This window comes from Pyrus communis, chromosome 5 (genome assembly GCF_963583255.1).
Source record: "Pyrus communis chromosome 5, drPyrComm1.1, whole genome shotgun sequence".
In the NCBI taxonomy this organism is placed as follows: Eukaryota; Viridiplantae; Streptophyta; class Magnoliopsida; order Rosales; family Rosaceae; genus Pyrus; species Pyrus communis.
In genome coordinates, this window is record NC_084807.1 from 3,678,816 (window position 1) to 3,700,721 (window position 21,906).

Here is a 21,906-nt window from a genome sequence, read left to right on the forward strand (position 1 = left end):
TAGCCCATTATGGCTTAGCCCACTCTCCCACCCCTTAGTGTAAATAATATCGTTAGTTCAAAAAAATAAAAAAATTATCACTACAAACTATTCAAATTTTATCTTTCACTATAAAATATTAATATTGTAACTTGATCTTATCTTGTGGGGTCCAAATTCCTTGCTAAACAATACTTTCGAATAAAATATATTACAAGACCCAATTTCCTAACTTGAAAAAGTAACAACTGAGCTTGTAAATATACAAGGTCAGTTACTACTTTATTTTGCTAAATGGGTTGCTATCTTCATAGGAGGGGCATTTTTCTATGTGACAGAGTAAGTTTTAGTTTGATACCCAATTGGTACTTCCTTGTAGTTGCTCTAAGCGTTATTTGATAATGAATACGTTTGCCCTAATTAAGGTACAAAAATTACATCAACAACCATATTATAGTTGGTTTGACCTAAATAGGATTGTAGTTGATTTTGTAGGATTGAAAAAATATTATTGACCTTTTGATTATGATTTTCAACTAATTAAACAGATATCTATCCCAAGATTTTGAGTTTGAAGAAAGAAGTTGAAAACATTAAGGGAAGGGGCATTATGATCATTCTACAAATCCCCTAAATATTCCCAATTTTTCACAAAAATAAAATGAAAAAGATTATCGGGTTTTCTGACCTGAATCACGATCCATGGGTACTTTTACATATCAACCGTCCAAACCGATCACCCCAACTGAAATGGATGAGTTTGGGTCAATTATAATTTCAAAAGATGAATAATGGGTTGTGGCCCGGCCACCCGCATATGAACTCGTTGATGGACGGTTTGAAAAATCCCACAGACGGATACCAACCCACCAGTGTAATATAGTTCATAGTTATGTTGAATACATGTCTAAATTTAATTGGCCCACAAACATCATTGCATCTTTCCTCACTTTTAAAAATTTATCACTACAGTCGCTTAGTATTGTGGTATTTATCTTCACTTATAAGTGAAAGGTCTTCGGTTCGATTCTCATCAAAGACGAATTTGACCCACATTATTGCTAGCCCATTATGGCTTAGCCCACTCTCCCTCCCCTTAGTGTAAATAATATCGTTAATTCAAAAAAAAAAAAATATCACTACAAAGTATTCAAATTTTATCTTTCACTATAAAATATTAATATTGTAACTTGATCTTATCTTGTGGGGTCCAAATTCCTTACTAAACAATACTTCCGAATAAAGTATATTACAAGAACCAATTTTCTAACTTGAAAAAGTAACAACTGACCTTGTAAATATACAAGGTCAGTTACGACTTCTTTATTTTGCTAAATGGGTTGCTATCTTCATAGGGGGGCGTTTTTCTATGTGACAGAGTAAGTTTTAGTTTGATACCCAATTGGTACTTCCTTGTAGTTGCCCTAAGCGTTATTTGGTAATGAATACGTTTGCCCTAATTAAGGTACATAAATCACATCAACAACCATATTATAGTTGGTTTGACCTAAATAGGATTGTAGTTGATTTTGTAGGATTGAAAAAATATTATTGACCTTTTGATTATGATTTTCAACTAATTAAACAGATCTCTATCCCAAGATTTTGAATTTGAACAAAGAAGTTGAAAACATTAAGGGAAGGGGCATTATGATCATTCTACAAATCCCCTAAATATTCCCAATTTTTCACAAAAATAAAATGAAAAAAATCATTGAGTTATCTGACCCGTATCAGGACAGTGATGATCCACAATCAAGGTGGGTACTTTTACAAATCAATTGCCCAAATCGATCAACTGAAATGGGTCAGTTTGAGTCGATTATAATTTAAAAAAGATGAATAATGTGTTGTGGCCCGGCCACCCCCATATGAACCCACCAGTGTAATATAGTCATCTTGCATACATGTCTAAGTTTAATTTGATGGTTTTGTACGGCTTAAGTTAAGTTAGGTTAACCAGGGGTTAAGGATGGATGGTGGGTTAAGTTAACTCAAGACATTTGGCATCTGCATTCAGCCATGCTACCAATCCGAACTTGCTCTCCACGCTGGTTGGGCCCTTCCATCCTATTAAGCTTTCAAAAGGGCATATCTCGCTCTCTCTGCGCATTGTGTATGTATGTATGTATCCTTAGACTTAAAAGTTGGAAGTATCTGCCGTGCATATATGTCAGTTACTTTTATAGGTTTGGCCCTTTGGGCATGAAGAAGATCATCTCCAGATACATACATACGGGATCAAATAATCATGATTTTTAAAATTTTATCTTACATTAAAAAATTATTGTAGCTTTCAAGAAATTTCACTTACTTCTTTGTTTTTTGTCGTAGTTTCAAATGTTAAGACCATGATCATTTGATCAACAGGCTTCAGATGTATACATTTGGAGATGATATCTTCCCCTTTTGGCAACCCTCTTTAATAGTATCTCCAAAAGAGTTAGCAAAATTTTTCGATGAAAGAGTTCTTTGTTCATTTGGCACTTTTATGTTATTTAAAAATTTATCACTACAGTCACTTAGTATTGTGATATAGTGGTATTTCTCTTTACTTATAAGTAAGAGATCTTCGGTTCGATTCTTATTAAAGATGAATTTTACACACATCATTGTTAGCCCATTGTGAAGCTTAGCCCACTCTCCAATCCCTTAGTGTAAATAATATCGTTAATTAAAAAAAAAAAAAAAAAAACACTACAATCTATTCAAATTTTATCTTTCACTATAAAATATTAATATTTTAACTTTATCTTATCTTGTGGCGTCCAAATTCTTTACTAAACAATACTTCTAAATAAAATATATTACAAGACCCAATTTCCTAACTTGAAAATGTAACAACCGACCTTGTAAATATACAAGGTCATTTACTACTTCTTTATTTTGCTAAATGGGTTGCTATCTCCATAGGAGGTGCATTTTTATACGTGACAGAGTAGGTTTTAGTTTGACACCCAGTTGGTACTTCCTTGTAGATGCTCTAAGCATTATTTGGTAATGAATATGTTTGCCCTAATTAAGGTACAAAAATTACATCAACAACCAGATTATAGTTGGTTTGACCTAAATAGGATTGTATTGATTTTGTAGGATTGAAAAATATTATTGACCTTTTGATTATGATTTTCAACTAATTAAATAAATCTATATCCCATGATTTCGAGTTTGAACAAAGAAGTTAAAAAAGATGAAAATGAAAAAGATTATCGGTTATTTGACCCGTATCACGACCCACAATCAAGATGAGTACTTTTACCAATCAACTGCCCAAACCGATCAACCCAACTGAAATACGTCAGTTTGGGTCGATTATAATTTAAAAAAGATGAATAATGGGTTATGGCTCGGCCATCCGCATATGAACCGGTTGATAGACGGTTTGAAAAATCCCAGACACCAACCCCACCAGTATAATGTAGTTCATAGTCATGCTCATCCTTATCAACGGTTATGTTAACTCCACAAATCCATTTCATGCTCATCCTTATCAACTAATCCACCTCATGCCAATTTGTTAGTTTTGTGGGGTTTAAGTGAAGTTAGGTTAACCAGGGGTTAAAGTTCGGGGGTGGGTTATGTTAACTCAAGAGTTAATTAAACACCTTACACTTGGCATTTGCAGTCGGCCATGCTACCAATCCGAACTTGCTGTCAACGCTGGTTAGCCCCTTTTTCCATCCTACTAAGCTTTCAAAAGAGAATATCTCTCTCTCTCTCTCTCTCTCTCCGCGTTTTGTATGTATGTATGTATCCTCAGACTTTTAAAAGTTGAAGTATCCACCGTGTATGTATATGTTAGTTACTTTCATGGGTTTGGCCCTTTGGACATGAAATAGATCATCTCCGGATCTATACATCCGGGATCAAATGATTATAACCTTTAAATTTTGATAATGCGACCAAAAACTATTGTAGCTTTTAAAAGTTTTCACTGATTTATCTGCTTTTGGTTGTAGGACCAAATTTTAAGGCCATGACTATTTGATCCATGGGCTATGGATGTATAGATACAGAGAAGTTCTCTTCCCCTTTCGGCAACCTTCTTTAACAGTATCTCCAAAAGAGTTAGCAAAATTTTCGATGAGTTCTTTGTATTTGGCACTTTCATGCTATTTAAAAATTTATCACTACAGTCGCTTAGTATTGTGGTATAGTGATATTTATCTTCACTTATAAGTGAGAGGCGTTCAGTTCGATTATCATCAAAGATGAATTTGACCCATATTATTGCTAGCTCATTGTGAGGCTTAGCCCACTCTCTTAGTATAAATAATATCGTTAGTTAAAAAAAACATATCACTACAATCTATTCAAATTTTATCTTTCACTATAAAATATTAATATTTTAACTTTATCTTATATTGTGGGGTCCAAATTCTTTACTAAACAATACTTACGAATAAAATCTATTACAAGATCCAATTTCCTAACTTGAAAAAGTAACAACTGACCTACACAAGGTCAGTTACTACTTTATTTTGCTAAATGGGTTGCTATCTCCATAGGAGGGATGTTTTTCTACGTGACAGAGTAAGTTTTACTTTGATACCCAATTGGTACTTCCTTGTAGATGCTCTAAGCGTTATTTGGTAATAAATACGTTTGCCCTAATTAAGGTACAAAAATGACATCAACAACTAGATTATAGTTGGTTTGACCTAAATAGGATTGTAGTTGATTTTGTAGGATTGAAAAATATTATTGACCTTTTGATTATGATTTTCAACTAATTAAATAGATATATATCCCATGATTTCGAGTTTGAACAAAGAAGTTGAAAACATTAGGGTAAGGGGCATTATGATGGTTCTACAAATCCCCTAAATATTCCCAAGTTTTCACAAAAATAAAATGAAAAAGATTATCGGGTTATCTGACCCAAATCACGACCATGGGTACTTTTACAGATCAACCGTCCAAACCGATTACCTAAATTGAAATGGATGATTTTGGGTCGATTATAATTTCAAAAGATGAATAATGGGTTGTGGCCCGGGCACCCGCATATGAACTGGTTAATGGACGGTTTGAAAAATCCCACAGATGGAGACCATCCCACCAGTGTAATATAGTTCATAGTTATGTTGCATACATGTCTAAATTTAATTGGCCCACAAACATCATTGCATCTTTCCTCCCTTTTAAAATCCAACCCGTTAAATTCATTCATAAAATGCACTGCATCGAGAAACTCAACCCGTTAAATTCACCCCCCAACCCAACCGAGAAGGAATTGGGTGGATTGGTCTGTCTATTGTCTTGGACGAAAATGGTTTGAAATAATTTAAAACCGAGGATATTGGGTAGGCCATTGGTTTTGGGTCGAAATTGAGCCGAGTCATCCGATGCCTACCCATAGTTGAACTCACTCGACCCAATTAGCTTAAGAATGATTACGGTGGGTTAGTTTGTCTATTTTCTTGATTGAAAATGAATTTCAACAAAGCCAACTCAAGCCTATTGAGTTGGCCAACGAGTTGAGATCTAACTCGACTAATCCACCCCATGCTCATCTTAATCTACGGTTATGTTACCAAGGAAGAAAATGTACGTATTAACCTAAAACTTTTCCGGCTAGAAAGTCACGTGCATGCTTCCCAATCGAAACACCATCCATCTTGGCGCGCAAGAACCTCGAAATTCCAAAAGCAATTCGCAAAGCCAGGGTTTTAGATTAGAGTCTAAAACCCCCAAAACCCAAATGGCGCTTTCTGCCCTATCTCTATGAAGCCCTCAGTCTCCCTCCACCCCCCTACCATGGCCCTAGCTTCCGGTCTCCGCTTGTCTTCCTCCATCCTCCGCTACCGCCTCGCCGCCCCGCTCAACCCGACCCGACTCTCCGGTCTCCGCCACAACCTCTCGGAGCTCCGCTTCCTTTCAGCATCATCCTCCCGCCCCAGGACCCGCGTCCGCCCAATTAAAGCGACGCTCCTTGACGAACCCCAAAAGGAGGACCCCCACGAGGGGCAAGATGGGAACGGGAGTGTGCTGGTCAAGGACACAGGCGAGAATAGCGAAAGGATTGTCCGTGTTGAGCTCCACAAGGAGGCCACTGAAGCCTACATGGCCTACGCTATGTCTGTCCTGCTCGGCCGCGCCCTGCCCGATGTTCGTGATGGTTTGAAGCCCGTGCACCGCCGGATTTTGTAAGTGTTGTTTGATTATACATTGTCTGGTTTCTGAGAGAAGTTGTAGGGAAAGGAAATGATTAATAACCCTAGTAATTTTTGGCATCTTAACTAATTATTAGTCAGAGACTCAGATTGATGCTTCATATTCTGCATTTCTCTCAAACTACAGGTATGCAATGCACGAATTGGGGATTGTGTCACGGAAACCGTTCAAGAAATGTGCTAGAGTTGTTGGAGAGGTTATTGATATTCCGAGACCTTTTTGTTTCTTTTATTTGAAGCCCGGTATCTTTACATTTACGCTTAACATTTATCGTGACACTTTAATGCAGGTTCTAGGAAAATTCCATCCCCATGGAGACACTGCTGTGTATGATTCGTTGGTGCGAATGGCTCAGGTAAGTGTATTGAATCGTTTGAATATGTTCCGAAACGTTTGAATATGTTCTTTCTTCATTTTGGGTTTCCTTGTGTGCCTGTCTTGTTTTTTTTTTTTTTTTTAAATATTTCTTTCTGGATGACACTGTAAGTTTATTGAAAAGTGTAATCACAATATATATTGAGAAACAACTTTGCTCAACGTTTGATGGAAAAGAGGATTTGGAGAATTATAGTGAAGTTGCGGTTGAGGTGTTATTGGGAAAAAAGTCAGATTTTGGTACTCACTTTCAGCTTCTGTGTCATTGAGTTTTGTTCTACGTTATTTTATTATGTAATTGAATGGAAATCAGGCTTGCAATTTGTAGTTTTTTGTTCCGATTATGAGAGAAAGTGTACTGTTTCCTTTGCTGTTCAGGTTATGTTGACGTGTTGTTTTGGTGGATAACCTGTCCACTATATGTTATTTTGTTTTTTAATAGAGTTTTTTCCCCTGTTGGCCATTTACACTAAATTGGAAGGGTGCGGTGCCTTGTTCAATCTTAATTTCTTCATACAGATGTAGCTCTGTGGGTTATTTTTCCTTCTGCTCTTGGTGGATTTCTTATGAATTTTTTTTTCTTACCAACAAACTCGCACATCTTTGGTATTTATGGCTTGAAAGAAAAATAGATTTTGACGGTAGAATAATCAATTTGGAGAACAGAAGCTCAGCGTCATTGATAACTTTTTGAATGTACAAGAAAGGCTACACCATCCTTTGCTGCATCTTTTGATTTTCTCTCTTTATGTATATTAATTTCTGTATGCTAGTACACTCGGGAATGTCCCCTTAATGTCATTACAATAAAATGCCATTACTTAAGGAAAACTCGTTTCCGGAAATTCCAGCTTCTGGAGTATACTGATTTTTCTTTTTAGTTTTCTTTTTCTTTGCTGAATTCTGATGTGATCAAACTGTAATTAGCTAAATTAAGCGTTCTGATTTCCTTGAATAATAATCTTCCAGGATTTCTCCTTACGATTCCCACTAATCCAAGGGCATGGGAATTTTGGTTCTATTGATGCTGATCCTGCAGCTGCCATGCGTTACACGGAATGCAGATTGGAAGTATGTCCATATGCTGTAGTTACCTCTCTCTCTCCCCCCAACCCCCCCCCCCCCCCCCCCCCCCCCCCCCCTCCCCACCCGATTATGCATGTATAAGAATGCTGTGATAATTTTTAAGTGTTTGAAAAGGTAAAAGATCTTGATCCAGAGTGTTTACTTTATGTCCGTTGGATTGTGGCAGAGTGTGAACACGTTGCATTTTGCTGGAGTCTGGATACATATCCAAGCAGTCTGTGAAACATTATTCAGAAGCATTTTCTTTTTTTGTTTTTGCTTTTTCCATGACCACCTCTCTTGCCACATAGCTGGTTGTCCAAGTAAATGTGTCATCATGAATACTTTATAATACTCTTTATTAAAAGTCATTATTCAGGCCCTAAAAAATCTGTTACTGATAACCATTAAAGTTATGACATGATATTGTAGTAGGCATGCAGATATTTAGGGTGCATTACTCGTTCAATCAGTCAGTCCCCTTTCTCCTATAGGCTTTGCATTTGTAAGGAATGTATTCATCTTTAGCAATAATCATTAATATGGTTTATTTTTGCAGGCACTGACAGAAGCAATGCTGTTGGCAGATTTAGATCAAAATACGGTCAGAGCCATTCATTATCTAGTCGAACAGCTAATATACTTGCATCATTAATATGTTTGTGCACAATGTGAATAACATGATGCAGGTTGATTTTACTCCAAATTTTGATAATTCACAAAAAGAGCCATCAGTTTTACCTGCTCGACTTCCAACTTTATTACTGAATGGTGCTTCTGGGATTGCGGTAATTTTTTTTAAGATTTCATTGTCCTTCATGATCCAAAGCTGCTGCCTCTGTTATGTTCTTGTTCTTCTTCAGTAATTCTATATTCGCATTGGTAAATCTATTTTCAGGTCGGCATGGCAACAAACATTCCTCCGCATAATCTTGGGGAATTGGTAGATGCTCTTAGCGTGTTAATTCACAATCCAGAAGCCACGGTAAGTGGTGAAATTTTCTTTTCTCTTTTCTTTTTCATGTTTATGTTTAGGTATATTACAGTTATTCCTTTGGAAAATAGAAGTTCTGTTGTACTTTAAGTTTTCAATTGGTTCATAGTGCATGTTGATACTTATAAAAATGTGCTGTATCCTTCAAATGACTATCACAATGTGTTGTTCGGGAAAAGACTTTCATTGTAAATAACAAAATTGAGTCCGTTAACAAACCCAACTGTAACAGAGCTCGACCTTCTCTTCTTTTATCTCCAGCGACATTATTGTTTCCATCTTTTCCTCACGCACTTCCATTCCACCGACAAGGTTGATGGATATACTTTCATCCTATATCGGTGCAGGAACCCTTGTTCTGTCAAACAAACTTTTAACCTATTCTCCATTCAAAAGTACTTCTTTTGATTTGTAGAAATGCAGCAATTACGAATATAACTATGGGCTATAATGGGCTTTGATATCTTTTGAATTGCTCTTGAAGTTGAGCCATTTATTAGGATGATTTGAAACTATGATATTAAAGCATCTCAATTATTGTGCCATACACATTAATGTTTAAGCATGACTATAGCATTGCTGTCACTTTTCTTCATTGAAGTAAGAGGTTTCATTGGGCATATTCTGAACCCTCGATTTAACTAAAGAGAACTTTTATTTCCACTAATTCTATTTTGTTTTTGTGGTTTCTTTATTCTCCCTTTCATTTTGGCTTTTGAATTTTTGACATTTTGTTTTCCCTGTGGTAGTTGCAAGAATTACTAGAATACATGCCAGGACCCGATTTTCCAACTGGAGGACTGATCATGGGCAACCTTGGGTAAGTGGGAACTGGTTAATAATTTGCAATTAGAAACATGGTCTATTGTAATATGCTCTGATGAAATACGGATAGCATCCTCCTTTTAATAGCTCTTTCCTTGGTTTTTATTAGTTCTTATCATTTTCAACGCTTTCGTTTGAATAGTTTGATGGGAAGTGGTGATATGCCTTATGTTACACACTTGCTCCCATTTTCATGGGGCTATATTGCTATGTTTGTAGTTTGTATACAGACAGTTTTATTACATTTTCTGAATAACATAGAGAAGAATAGTGTACCTACTGTGATTGAAGATATCAAATAAGTTTATGAGAGAAATATAGGAATGCCATGGTCGCATAATTATCCATTTTTCTTAGCTGGCTGCTTCGTTATGCATTCATTAATTTTTGGATATATGCTTATTTGTTGAAGAATCTTAGACGCATATCGAACCGGAAAAGGACGTATTGTTGTAAGAGGGAAAACTGATGTTGAATTGCTTGATTCTAAAACAAAGAGAAATGCAGTTATTATAAAAGAGGTAACTATCTTGGTCATTTTATAGTTTGCACTAAATATGCAGTCTTAGTTTTCATCAAAGAGTTACTTGTTTTATTGATTGTGCTCTGCGAATAAATCAGATCCCTTACCAAACCAACAAAGCAGCTCTTGTGGAGAAGATAGCGGAACTTGTGGAAAATAAGGTGACATTCTTGCAAGTAGCAAACGATCATTTAAAAAGTGCTGAATTCTTCACTTAAAGTAAAAAGGTCATACATTGTTGTTAACTCTTATCGCCTTTTTATTTCTTTTCTTGTTTGCCCTTTCTTTAATTATTTTTTTCTTTTTCTCCCTTCAGATTTTAGAAGGCATAAGTGATATTAGGGACGAAAGTGATCGTTCTGGAATGCGTGTAGTTATTGAGGTACAAAATTAGTTTTATGCCGTGTACTGCTCTGTGTAGCTTGTAGCTTTTAAATACAAACATGCTTAAGAACTCACATGTTTAGGGAAATTTAGTTTGCAAAATGGTTCTGCAGTTCTTGTCAAATACTAAAAAATTATTCTGCAATTGATAATGATCTGTTCGCATCCTTCTTTTCAGCTCAAGCGAGGATCCGACCCCTCAATTGTTTTAAATAATCTCTACCGCCTCACATCTCTTCAATGCAGTTTTAGTTGTAACATGGTGGGGTGAGTAGTTTCTTTCTCAATAACTATGAATGTAGGTAGAGAGTTAAATTTCTGGCTCTTGGTTCTTGACTGGTGTATAGAATTTTTTTCAGGAATTGTTATTAGCACTCCAAAAATCTCATTCTACACTCCTCACAAGTGTATTTTTCTTTCGAATAATTGAAAATTTGGAGTGCAAAATGAGATTTTGGAGTGCCAACAATAGTTCCCTTTTTTTGCTTTACAGCTCTAGCAATTTTTTTGAGCTAAAATTGAAACTTGATTTTTTTTTCTTTTTCTTGAAAGCGATGATTTTTACTCAAATTTTATGACTTTAAGGAACATTGGAACTCCTATTTGTACACTAATTTCATAACAAAAATGAAATTAGTCTATTGTTGTTGGATTAAATTATTTCAGTCAAAACCTGTAAAACAAATATCTTAAATGCTGTAGTGGTTTAAACACAAAGCCATCACTTCAAGGCCTAGGGCCTTTGGGTTCTCATTGTATTTGTTTCAACGTTGTTGGGACTTGGGATATCTTGGAGGCAAATTTAATGAAAGCTTTTGTAATGTCACAAGGATGGGGTGATAAATGCAACAACCAACTAAATATTTGTCTTTTTGCAAAATGAGAAAGGTTCAATCCAAAGTAATGCGTTTTGGCCATTAAGTTTGAGATTGAAGCAGGTTTTGGGAGATACAATCAGACAAGCACAAGGTAGTTAAATCTGTGAAGTTGTGGAACACTTGTCGACCATGCTTGCATGCATCAGATGGCTGTAATCTGCCATTAGTTCTTCATTATAAAGCAGGAATATCAGCGAACTATTGTCAAATATTTTCGATATGAAAAATAATCAATGTCATATCTTTGGACCTGACATCTTCTATTCTTGTATCATTGGGAAGTTGTTTAGAACCAAACTGGCGAAGTGTCCAATGTAGCCTTTATTGCATTGTCACACAATATATTAATAAACAATTCGATGGGCTGAATTTCTTCCTTCTAAATGATTCTGATGTTCCTGAACTTTGGTTTTCTCCTTATGAAAATTACATTGTATTTTCTTGATTAAACTTTCCAGCGCACATGATTCATCACATTACTTGGATTTTCATTTAGTATTTTTTACTATTCACAGTATTCATAATGGGCAACCTAAGCAGATGGGTCTAAAGGAATTGCTGCAGGTACCTATGTTTGGACTTTATAGTATGCATGCCCAAGCATTGTTCCATTTTCTCACTCATTCATATAATATTAATTATATATTATCATAGAAAATAGAATGCTTAAACAAAAGTTTTCTTCAAAATTTCTCTTTGAAAACCTGACTGTTGGTTTGGTTTATTGTGGTAAATTCTTTTAAGAAAATGTTGATTCCTTTTTCTCCTTAAGAATTCATTAATGCTAATTGGGTGATGTTGTTCTTTAAAATAGGGGCGTATGTTGCTTCATTAGTGGATACTTGATAGTTGAATTTATTTCGGTTTCATGGTTTTACACTGAGGGCATACTTACTTAACGGAAATGGAAAAATGAACCAATAGGAGAGCTTAAAAATAGAAAAGTAAGAAAGGGGAATCAGATCAACCAGTCCTTCCTAGTTGATCTAATTCCTTATGTTTAGGTATTTGATTATGGATTTTAAGGAAAGGTTTGCACTTTTCCGATTCCTTGCGTGTAAGTACATGCAAGGGAAATTAAGGAGTGAAAATGATCCCCTTAACCATATTTTAGTAAACACTGGTAAATCAAAGTGATTCAAATTCCTATTCCTTATATGTAAACTCCATCCACATTGTAATTGAATCCAATACATAGTAGGTGGGCTGGTCCCTCGACAAATTATACTTACATTAACAGCAAACATTCTCAAAATTCAGAAATATTTCACTTGTATGGGTTGGGTAGTTCAGATTCTTGAGGCTGCTGGTTGTTCAAGTTATTCGCCATTTAGTTCCCGTGCTCCTATTATAAGTCTAGTCAGCACAGCAGTCATTGGGAAGTCTAGTCTGATTTGAATCATTTGATAGATAATGATTTTGCAAATATTTTATGTAACTGCTTGGATAGATTTTCCTAACTCAAACCTATCCTATTACTGTTTTTCATTTACCTTTATTCATTTTTTGGTTCTAAAGCATGCAACTAATGGTTGATATTTGGTTCATCAATCCGAATTTGGCTCATCACTCCTAAGTATTGATGATTAATCTATTTTCAATCATTGTCTTATAGAGAGTATCATATTCTAGCATTAAGATATTGGTACTTGTCCTGATGCAAGGTTCTCAATTTCTTAAATGTTAAGGCTGTGCTTAATGTTACTTTGTTTATTAAACGTTGACAGGCATTCTTAGACTTCAGATGCTCTGTTGTTGAGAGACGTGCTAAGTTCAAACTTTCACAAGCACAGGACAGAAGACATATTGTTGAGGTACACTACTCTTTTTCCTAATTCTAATGAATTTTATTCTTAAGTTGTAATGATTATAATGGGATTTTTGGACATCCATGTATGTGGTTGGATGTGTGCTTTAAACCACAGGTGAGAACTTGGAGAAGACTTCATTCATATTATTCTAGCTTGTCTTAATGCACTTGTGTGTCATCGTTCATATGTATGTTCTTGTTGACATAGGGCATTGTTGTGGGCCTTGATAATTTGGATACGGTAATTCGTATACTAAGGGAAGCTTCGAGCAATGCAATTGCATCAGCTGGTTTAAGGACTGGTAAGTTCCCCTATGTTTTTGGGTTTTCTCTTATCTTCAACTGAAGTAGATAAGTCATGCTTGAAAAGAACTGAGACATGATATTCCGTCATTGTCAATGTTTTAAAAGGCTCGCCTCAGGGCGCGCCTAGGCACCCTCTGAGGCTGGGTGAGGGTTGCAGCCTCTGTTTTGAGGGGGTGGGTGTAAGGCGTCGCCAGAGCCGCCTAGGTGGTGGAAGGCAAGCTCAAGGTTTTTTTTTATTTTTTTATTTTTTTTAACTCCCAAACCCAAATTTTGGGTAGGGTTTTAATTGCCTCATACCTCTTCCTTGCACTATCGTCTCTCTGCCTTTATATTTATATTTTTATTTTTTATATAATGGATGTGTGTGTTGTCTGCTTGCATTGTTATGTGTGCGCTCATTGTGATACATATAATATAATATATGTATATATATGTGTGTTTTTAGGGTGATTATTGATTCATAATCTTCTTCTTCTTTTCTTTTTATTTTTATTTTTATTTTTTATTTTTTTTAATATAATATATGTGTATGCTGTGTATATAATGTATTAAAAAATTTAGGTCGCCTCACGCCTCATGCCTCACGCCTAGGCCGGGCTATCCCTCGTACGCCTCGCCCAAGCCTTACGCTTTTAATACAACTCTGTTTTTTGGATATATAATTTTTGCGGTGTTCATGTTTTCTTCCTTATGTGGTGAGACTTACCTTTGCTAAGATGATAATTTTTTGGCACTTACTTGGGGTTTAGTGCAACAAAAGTTATGGACCAATTTAACCAGTCAGAACCTTTCAGTGAGCTTTTATTTTTGTCTAACTTGGTTTTTAGGGGTAAGGTTTCATTTTGTGCCTCACTTAGCAAGACATTTTCTGAAATAGGCTAAAATTCCAATTCAGTAACAGTTAATCTAATCATGTTTTTCAATTTTTTTATTTCACGTTTCCTTGATGTCTGGGGTTTGGCATTTATTTTCTTTGATATTTGGAGTTCTATCTTCTCTGGGATGTGAACTTTTTAATCCGTATTTGGTCCATAACCTTATATGCTCTTTCATTTTTCTCAAATGGATATCTTAGCTTAATCAACAGTGGGTAAAATCTGCTTCCCAAGCTGAAGCCACAAAATCCTGAGTCTCAGTCCATTGCCAATTGATTTTGGGTTGGATGCGCTAGTTTTAAAAGTGCCCAATAATTCATGAAGCCATATATGTGTCTAACTGCAATATATGTCAACTTACACCCTAGCTGGTTTCCAAATTTCCTTATTCCCACTAACGGTGAATATTTTTTTCAGTTTGTTTTCATATCATTTACTTAATTGTGATGGCTGTTTTTCAGCAGTAGGCGTGGTTAAAGGCACTAATATTTTCTTGTATTCTCTTATACAGAGTTCAATCTTTCTGAGAAACAAGCTGAAGCCATATTAGATATTAGCCTAAGAAGAATTACCCAGCTTGAGGTGCATAACAGTTGTGCCATTCAAATGCATTTTTTGATTGCTTAATGAGGGGCATTGCTCCTTAATTTCGTATCCTGTTCTTCATATATTATGCAGAGGAAAAAGTTTGTAAATGAAAGTGAATCGTTAAAGGAGCAAATTTCAAAATTAGAACAACTATTGTCAAGCAAGAAATCCATGTTACAGGTAAAAATATAATTCCATTTATTGCGTGTATTGAAAGGTGTATCTGCATTTACTTATTTTCCAGTCACATGGTACTAGGATGTTATTGATTTTCCTCTTATTTGCTAACCTCCCGTGCCCTACCTCTGCCTAATTAGGCTAAGGTTATGGCCCAGTTGGACTCATCTTGTCCCCATTATTATGAAACATTTATGAAACATTCTGCACTGAAAAAAAAAGAAACATTTATGAAAGATTTATGGTTTAGATTGAATTACAATGCTTTTTTCTTTCTTTCTTTCTTTCTTTCAATTAGTTGATTGAACAAGAAGCAAACGAGTTAAAAAACAAGTTTTCCAGTCCGAGGCGTTCTGTGCTAGAGGACAGTGATGGTGGCCACGTTGATGACATAGATGTTATTCCTAATGAAGAAATGCTTTTGGTACATGCTAATATCATCTTTTTCATGGAATTTATAGTTTGGCCATTTGTTTCTTTCTTTAAGTTTTCTTTGCATATAATTTTCAGGCCTTCAGTGAAAAGGGCTATGTTAAGCGGATGAAACCTAACACTTTCAATCTTCAAAATAGAGGAACCATTGGTAAATCTGTTGGGAAATTGAGGGTAAATGATGCAATGTCAGACTTTATTGTTTGTCGCGCACATGATCATGTTCTATACTTTAGGTACTTCTCTCCCTAACTTTGTCTAATGATTTGAAGGATTAACATTTGGAACTCTCTATATGTACTCGAGGACTTATAAAGTGGTATATTTAGTATCATAATGTGGTGCGGTCTGCCGCTTTTCATGTTGATGTTGAAAAAATAATACTTCCTTTGCTAAAGGGGTGTTTGGAGAAGTAAAATTAGATCCAATAGTTTTGTCCTTATCATTCATTACCAATGTTATATATCACAACGGTTAGTTCACATCATTCAACATGATGAGACACTAAGGCCCTATATCCTTTTTGTTGTTCCAACTGGAATTTTCTTCACCGCCACCATGTAGGAGCTTAGGAATCATGAATACTTTGCCAAATCACGTGCATGATTTTTCTTCATTACCACAATGCCACCGCATAGGAACTTAAGTATCATGCACACCAAACATACTTAAATTGCATACTGACCTCATTCCCTGGATTATTCATAATTGATGGTACAAAGTATCAGTTAACCACTGGCTCACAGCCCACACTGTTGTGATTTGGCTCATCAAAATAAGGCCAAACAGGTTTATGTTTCCAATCGGTGTTGGGAAAGGATAAAAAGGAATATGCACAGGTTTTTCCCCATAAGAAGTGGAAAATAGGTTTTCTTTGTAATCCATATCTTTCCGGCCAAGGAATGGGAAACCTTTCTCTTGTTACATGAATCCAATTCTCATTTCATCCAGCAAAAGCCATCGTTTTCTCAACAATGTCTTTGTCCAATCAGGTTAGGATTAGGAAATAAGTTACTTTTCCCTATTCTAAAAGGATTTAGGAATCCTATACTTGTAAGGCTTGTAACCATCCGTCTATGTACTCTAAATAGGCTTGTTGGGAGTTGTTTATTCACATGAACATTAGAGAGAATACAAGGGCAGAGAGATCTAAAGCAAGGTTATGGGGCTTAGCATAAGGTTTTCACTAAGTTCTTGTAACTGAGTTGTCATTCTCCATAGTGCAAGTGATTTCTCAAGAGAGATCGGAGTATGCAAAGTTCGCCGAGCCGTGCTAAATTCTTTTTGTTTGCGTGTTGCGTGTCTACCTTATGGTTCATATATTCGCATAGCATCATCTTATAAGTTTGCATAACACCGGAGACTATTGATAAACAAGATCATCTAAGAGGGATTAAAATCTACACACACAAGATGTTGCATAAAACATATCAATCATGTAACAGATTATTAATCACAACCTACAGCTTTCCAGTTAACATTGAAGGCTAGAACTGAGAAAGCTGATTGTATACAGATTTTGAGACATGCATCCGTCTTTTAGCTTGGGTTCTATCGCTTTTAATATGCTCATTTTTGCTATGTCTAGTCTCCTTATTATTTCCCTCTAACCAAATTTTTATTGTCTGGCACTTCATATCACAATACTCTATATTTGTGTTAGTTCCCCATCTGGTTTGATTTTAAGTATGGATTAGTTCCTTGTATGGTTATATCAGGGGCATCATGACATTCCCCTATGCATCTAATTGTTCACTGTCGTCATATAGGATGTCAGAAGTTAAAAAACAGTCATGATTTTCAAAGGTTTCCAACTTGTTCTGTATGCATTTACTAATTATAGCCTACTTTATGCCGAACCCCAGCAAATATCAAGTTGTTGAAAATATATTGATAAATCATCAATGGACAATCAATAATGTAGATTTGACATTCTGTAATGTTAATTGCTTTTACTCGTGTTTGTAAGGTTGTCACTTGGCTGAAATCTTTTCTTTATAGATAGTTGTATTTGATTTGGGAGCTCCTAATCCTAAAAGACTGCAAACCTAGTTCTTGGAGTCATGCCCTATGGCCTGCCCATTGAAAGTTATCAAAGAATTTGCTGTTGTACTTTTATTATGAGTGAACTTTCTATCTGGTTCCAGAATTAGAATTGTGATACATTTTTGGTGATGGATGACTTACAAAAGTTATTTGCAGTGATAAAGGAACAGTTTACTCTGGTCGTGCGTATAAAATTCCTGAATGCACCCGCACAGCTGCTGGGACGCCATTGGTTCAGGTAATTTACCTTTTACCTTTGGCTTTTACTAATCAATCCCTCTTTTCTAGACATTCATTTAAAAGTTACTTATGATTATCATTGTTTTTACACTGGAGCCAGATCTTAGCACTGTCAGATGGTGAAAGGATTACTTCTGTTATTCCTGTGAGTGAATTTGCTGGAGATCAGTTTCTACTTATGCTTACAGTGAATGGATACATCAAGAAGGTCTCTTTGAGTTCTTTTTCGTCAATCAGGTCAACAGGAATCATAGCAATCCAATTGGTTCGTTCTCTTTTTTCTGCTTTTGACTTGATTGCTGGTCATCCATAAAGTTTTCTTTTGGCTCACAGCTCATCATTTCTGTGACAGGTTCCTGGTGATGAACTAAAATGGGTTCGTTGCTGCACAAACAATGACCTTGTAGCAATGGCTTCTCAGAATGGAATGGTCATCTTAAGTTCCTCTGGTATTGTAAGTATACATCAATTTCCGTCTCGTTCATACATTCATTTGCAGTTCAAACCTATATAACTTACTTTTACTTTTACAACTACTACTAAAACTGTTAATACTATTTTATAATTACTAGTAGTACTACAACTATTTTTTTTTTCCGTCTCTATGAGGCAGCAATGTAGTTATTCGTGACCATTGAAAGAAGATCATTTCTTTTTTTATTTAAGTCCAGGACTTATTTCTGATCATTGTTTGCATGAAACATGATTGCCACATTGCAACAGCAAAAATCGGAGCTTTCGAAACTGCTAATTTATATTTTACTTTGATGCAAAACTGCTACTTATATAAGGTGGTTGTAGGCCTGATTTTTGGTCGGATCGGATAAGAAATACATGTTTCCAATTCCAATCTTATTGGAATTGGAATTTCGGAATTTCATAGACTCATGCCGAATCCGGTATTTTTCTGAATCATATTATTTTGGAATTTCAAAACTTATGGGAGTTGTATGACTTCATCTATACCAAGATTAAAAAAAAAAATGTCATCTTAATGGCTCTCTCCACATAATATTAAATTTTATAGTTCTAAAATTCTCATTTTTTGTATTAATATATTCAAGGGAGTTGTAATTGAAAAAATAGTTACATATTTGAGTACGTTGTATTACAAATCCAAAGTCAATTATGTACATGATTAAGTGTATGCAATAGATGCAAGTTTCAGATTTTCGGTATTTCGGTTTTGGGTATGAATCGGACAAAATATTTTGGAATATTTCGGCTCAGAATTGGTAAGAATCGGATATTCCTATCCAAGTTGCACCCCTAGGTGGTCGAGTAAGGGTAGAAACAATATGGTTAATTTACACTACATTAAAATAAGTTTGGATATGATAGGTAATCTTAAGTAAGATTCATCATATCATATAATCTTTTAGAAAGAAAGATACAGGATATGAGGATATAAATGTGGTTCCCAATAGAGTTCTAAAAAAATGTTACCCTTGATTGATTTTGTTTTCTTGTTCACATATCAATATTGTTATATCAACTGCTGTAGTTTGTTTGTATGTACAGAAATCAATGATACAAATGACCGCAGAAGTGGAGTGCAATTTTGAAATTTTATGTCCTTAACAAAATTGTATATACTTTGAAAGTGAGAAAATACTTTAAAATTGTTGACCAAAAAAGAAAGTACCTAAATGATTTCAGGATTTCAATGCTAGGATTGTGTGAACAGTTTCTAGAAGACTTATGTGAGTCATACTTATGCTACTTCTGGATATCCTGGTAAAAAAACTGGCTAAAAGTTGTTTCATGTGAGTCATGATTATGCTACTTTCAAGAAATTCAAGTAAACCAATTTCCCTATGATTTTTTTTTTTTTTTGTAGATGCATCTGCATCGTGATTACCTTTGATCAAAGTCATCCATATGTTATGTCAAAGAGCTTTATAGTTTATAGCAGTTGAATTTGGAGTTTGGTTGTTATATCAGTGTTTTAATTACTAGATAGCCTTCATGGATAGCTTTATATCTTTCTTTTTTTCGTTGTACCGAATGACAAGTGATGCCAAGGGCTGTGCCTTTACTGTTGCTTAGTTCAAATAGAGGTTGGGGAAGTTGTAAGAGTTTTTATCTGGGGAATTTCTCGTCATGTCTAATGTGAACACTCTTGAAGGGAAGATCAATGATTTATCCGTTTGTTTATCTCCCTTGTTCTTTCGTATTTATATATTTTTTTTCCTGGGGTCATCTTGTATCTCCCTTGTACTTTTGTACCCTTTTATGTTTAAGTGTAGTGTCCAGCATCTTGCAAGTCCCAAATCATTGGAACTAGTACAGGGGTAGTACTATCTGTGCTCCAATCCGTGGTCATTCAATAGAAAAATTCATCACAAAATTTATCTAATAATTGATGTAAAAATCCCTGAAGGATATCTTTACTTACCATTTTGCATCTTTTCATGTTCTGTCCCAGATTCGAGCACAAGGGAGAAACACTAGGGGTGCAGTGGCCATGAGACTTAGAGAGGGAGATAAGATGGCTAGTGTGGACATTATACCAGCAGCCATGTGGAAAGACTTGGAGAGGGTGTCTGAAGCTCCCCAAGACACGTAATTTCTTTAGCAATAAAATGAGTTGTTTCTAGCTTGTCATTAACTAATTGTTGATCAGCTTGATACTTGACTTTAGGGGTGCTGGGTTAGCTTGACTGACCAAAACGTAGTACTAAAATGTGCTTTTTCCTGGATGTTTGGGTTACTTACCCAATCTGAGTGGCTTCTCATTTATTATGGATAGGGAGAGAATGTTGACAGTTTTGGGCAATCTGTAGTTAGAAAGTGGAAGTGATGGATGAGTGGAATTGAAGGCAAGTTAGATTAAGAAATAAAATAAACCTAATGTAGGGTAGGAATTGCTTGGCAAAAAATCGGAGGTAGTCATTCGACATGAGTCGGTTATTTGAAATAATTATTCTCTAGAGGCAGTGCAACCAGAATTATCTGATATGTTAATGTTATGTTTTGTGTTAATTTTTCCACAGTACTAGAAGTCTGAAGGGCCCGTGGTTGTTATTTGTGTCCGAGAGTGGATTTGGAAAGCGTGTTCCCTTGAGCAGGTTTCACTGCTCCCGGTTGAATAGGGTTGGTCTGATAGGGTACAAGGTATGTATATGATCATATAAAATCCTTTGTTGAAAAAGCTTTGTTATCTGTTGTTTGTCTTCGGCTTTTGGGCTCATTCCTTCTTCGCTGCTCTTTATTAGTTTGCCTTAGAGGATCGCTTGGCAGCAGTTTTTGTGGTCGGGTTCTCTGTGGCAGGTGATGTTTGTAAATTACTTTGTAGTCTATTTTCTGATGGCTACGAGTGTTCTCATGAGTTGTTTTTAACTTAAATTTAAATTAACAGAAGATGGAGAAAGCGATGAACAAGTGGTTCTAGTAAGCCAAAGTGGCACAGTCAACAGAATTAAGGTGCGGGATATTTCAATACAGTCCCGCTATGCGAGGTAATCTTCAACTTCGGTATTTTCTTTCCTTATATTCTGAAATTTAGATTTAAATACCAGTATGATGGAACAATAGGATTTGCATGTGTTAAAATGTCAAACCCTTGTTCTCTCTTATTGTGGCCATGGTTGAAATTGTGCCAGTTCACATATTTTATATCGATATACACGTTTTCAGGGGAGTTATTTTAATGCGGCTTGATCATGCTGGAAAGATTCAGTCTGCTTCGTTAATGTCAGCAACGGACGAGGAGCCTGAGGAGGTAGAAGTTGAAGCTGCCGTACACGGCTAACTGCTAACCTTAACAAGTGAATAGCTCAATTGGAGGATCAACTTTGTAGCGCCAACCCTTTTTTTTGTTTTGGCCGGTGTTTTGGCGCTAATCAATCGTTTTGTTCTGGCCGGTTTTTGTGGTGCTAATCAATCGTTGTGTTCCGGCTGGTTTTTGTGGCCCTATTCGATCGTTTTGTGTTGGCCGGTGTTTTGGCGCTATTCAATCGTTTTGTGTTGGCCGGTGTTTTGGCGCTAATATGTATGTACAGCAGTACGGGTAAGCTAAGCAACAAACTTGGTGACCGGTTTCTGGTGAGAAGGGTGACCAATTAGTAGCGCTAAACACTAAACAAAGTTTCTCCACAGTTGTCATGTCCCTTAAATTGCAATAGTTATGCTTAATGGATATCGATATCGGTCGTTTGGTAAGGATGTCCTTGCTTAACCTACCCTTTTAACTATTTTCAGATTTCAAATTTTACCCTAGTGGTAAAGGA

The 21,906-nt window shown here is 35.8% G+C and overlaps 1 protein-coding gene across 1 annotated transcript; it reads left to right on the plus strand.

The window, feature by feature from the left end:
• The first annotated feature begins 5,542 nt into the window (after positions 1–5,542).
• Positions 5,543–21,838, plus strand: LOC137733984 (DNA gyrase subunit A, chloroplastic/mitochondrial-like). Its single transcript, XM_068473210.1, has 27 exons — positions 5,543–6,128; positions 6,283–6,352; positions 6,446–6,511; positions 7,501–7,602; positions 8,156–8,200; positions 8,286–8,384; positions 8,495–8,581; positions 9,340–9,410; positions 9,828–9,936; positions 10,037–10,099; positions 10,255–10,320; positions 10,501–10,589; positions 11,716–11,764; positions 12,928–13,014; positions 13,219–13,312; positions 14,703–14,773; positions 14,870–14,959; positions 15,255–15,380; positions 15,467–15,624; positions 17,591–17,672; positions 17,775–17,939; positions 18,027–18,128; positions 20,103–20,239; positions 20,671–20,791; positions 20,893–20,947; positions 21,036–21,135; positions 21,314–21,838. The coding sequence occupies exons 1-27, from the start codon at positions 5,707–5,709 to the stop codon at positions 21,426–21,428; spliced, it is 2,841 nt and encodes a 946-aa protein (XP_068329311.1). The 5' UTR covers positions 5,543–5,706; the 3' UTR covers positions 21,429–21,838.
• The last annotated feature ends 68 nt before the right edge of the window (positions 21,839–21,906 follow it).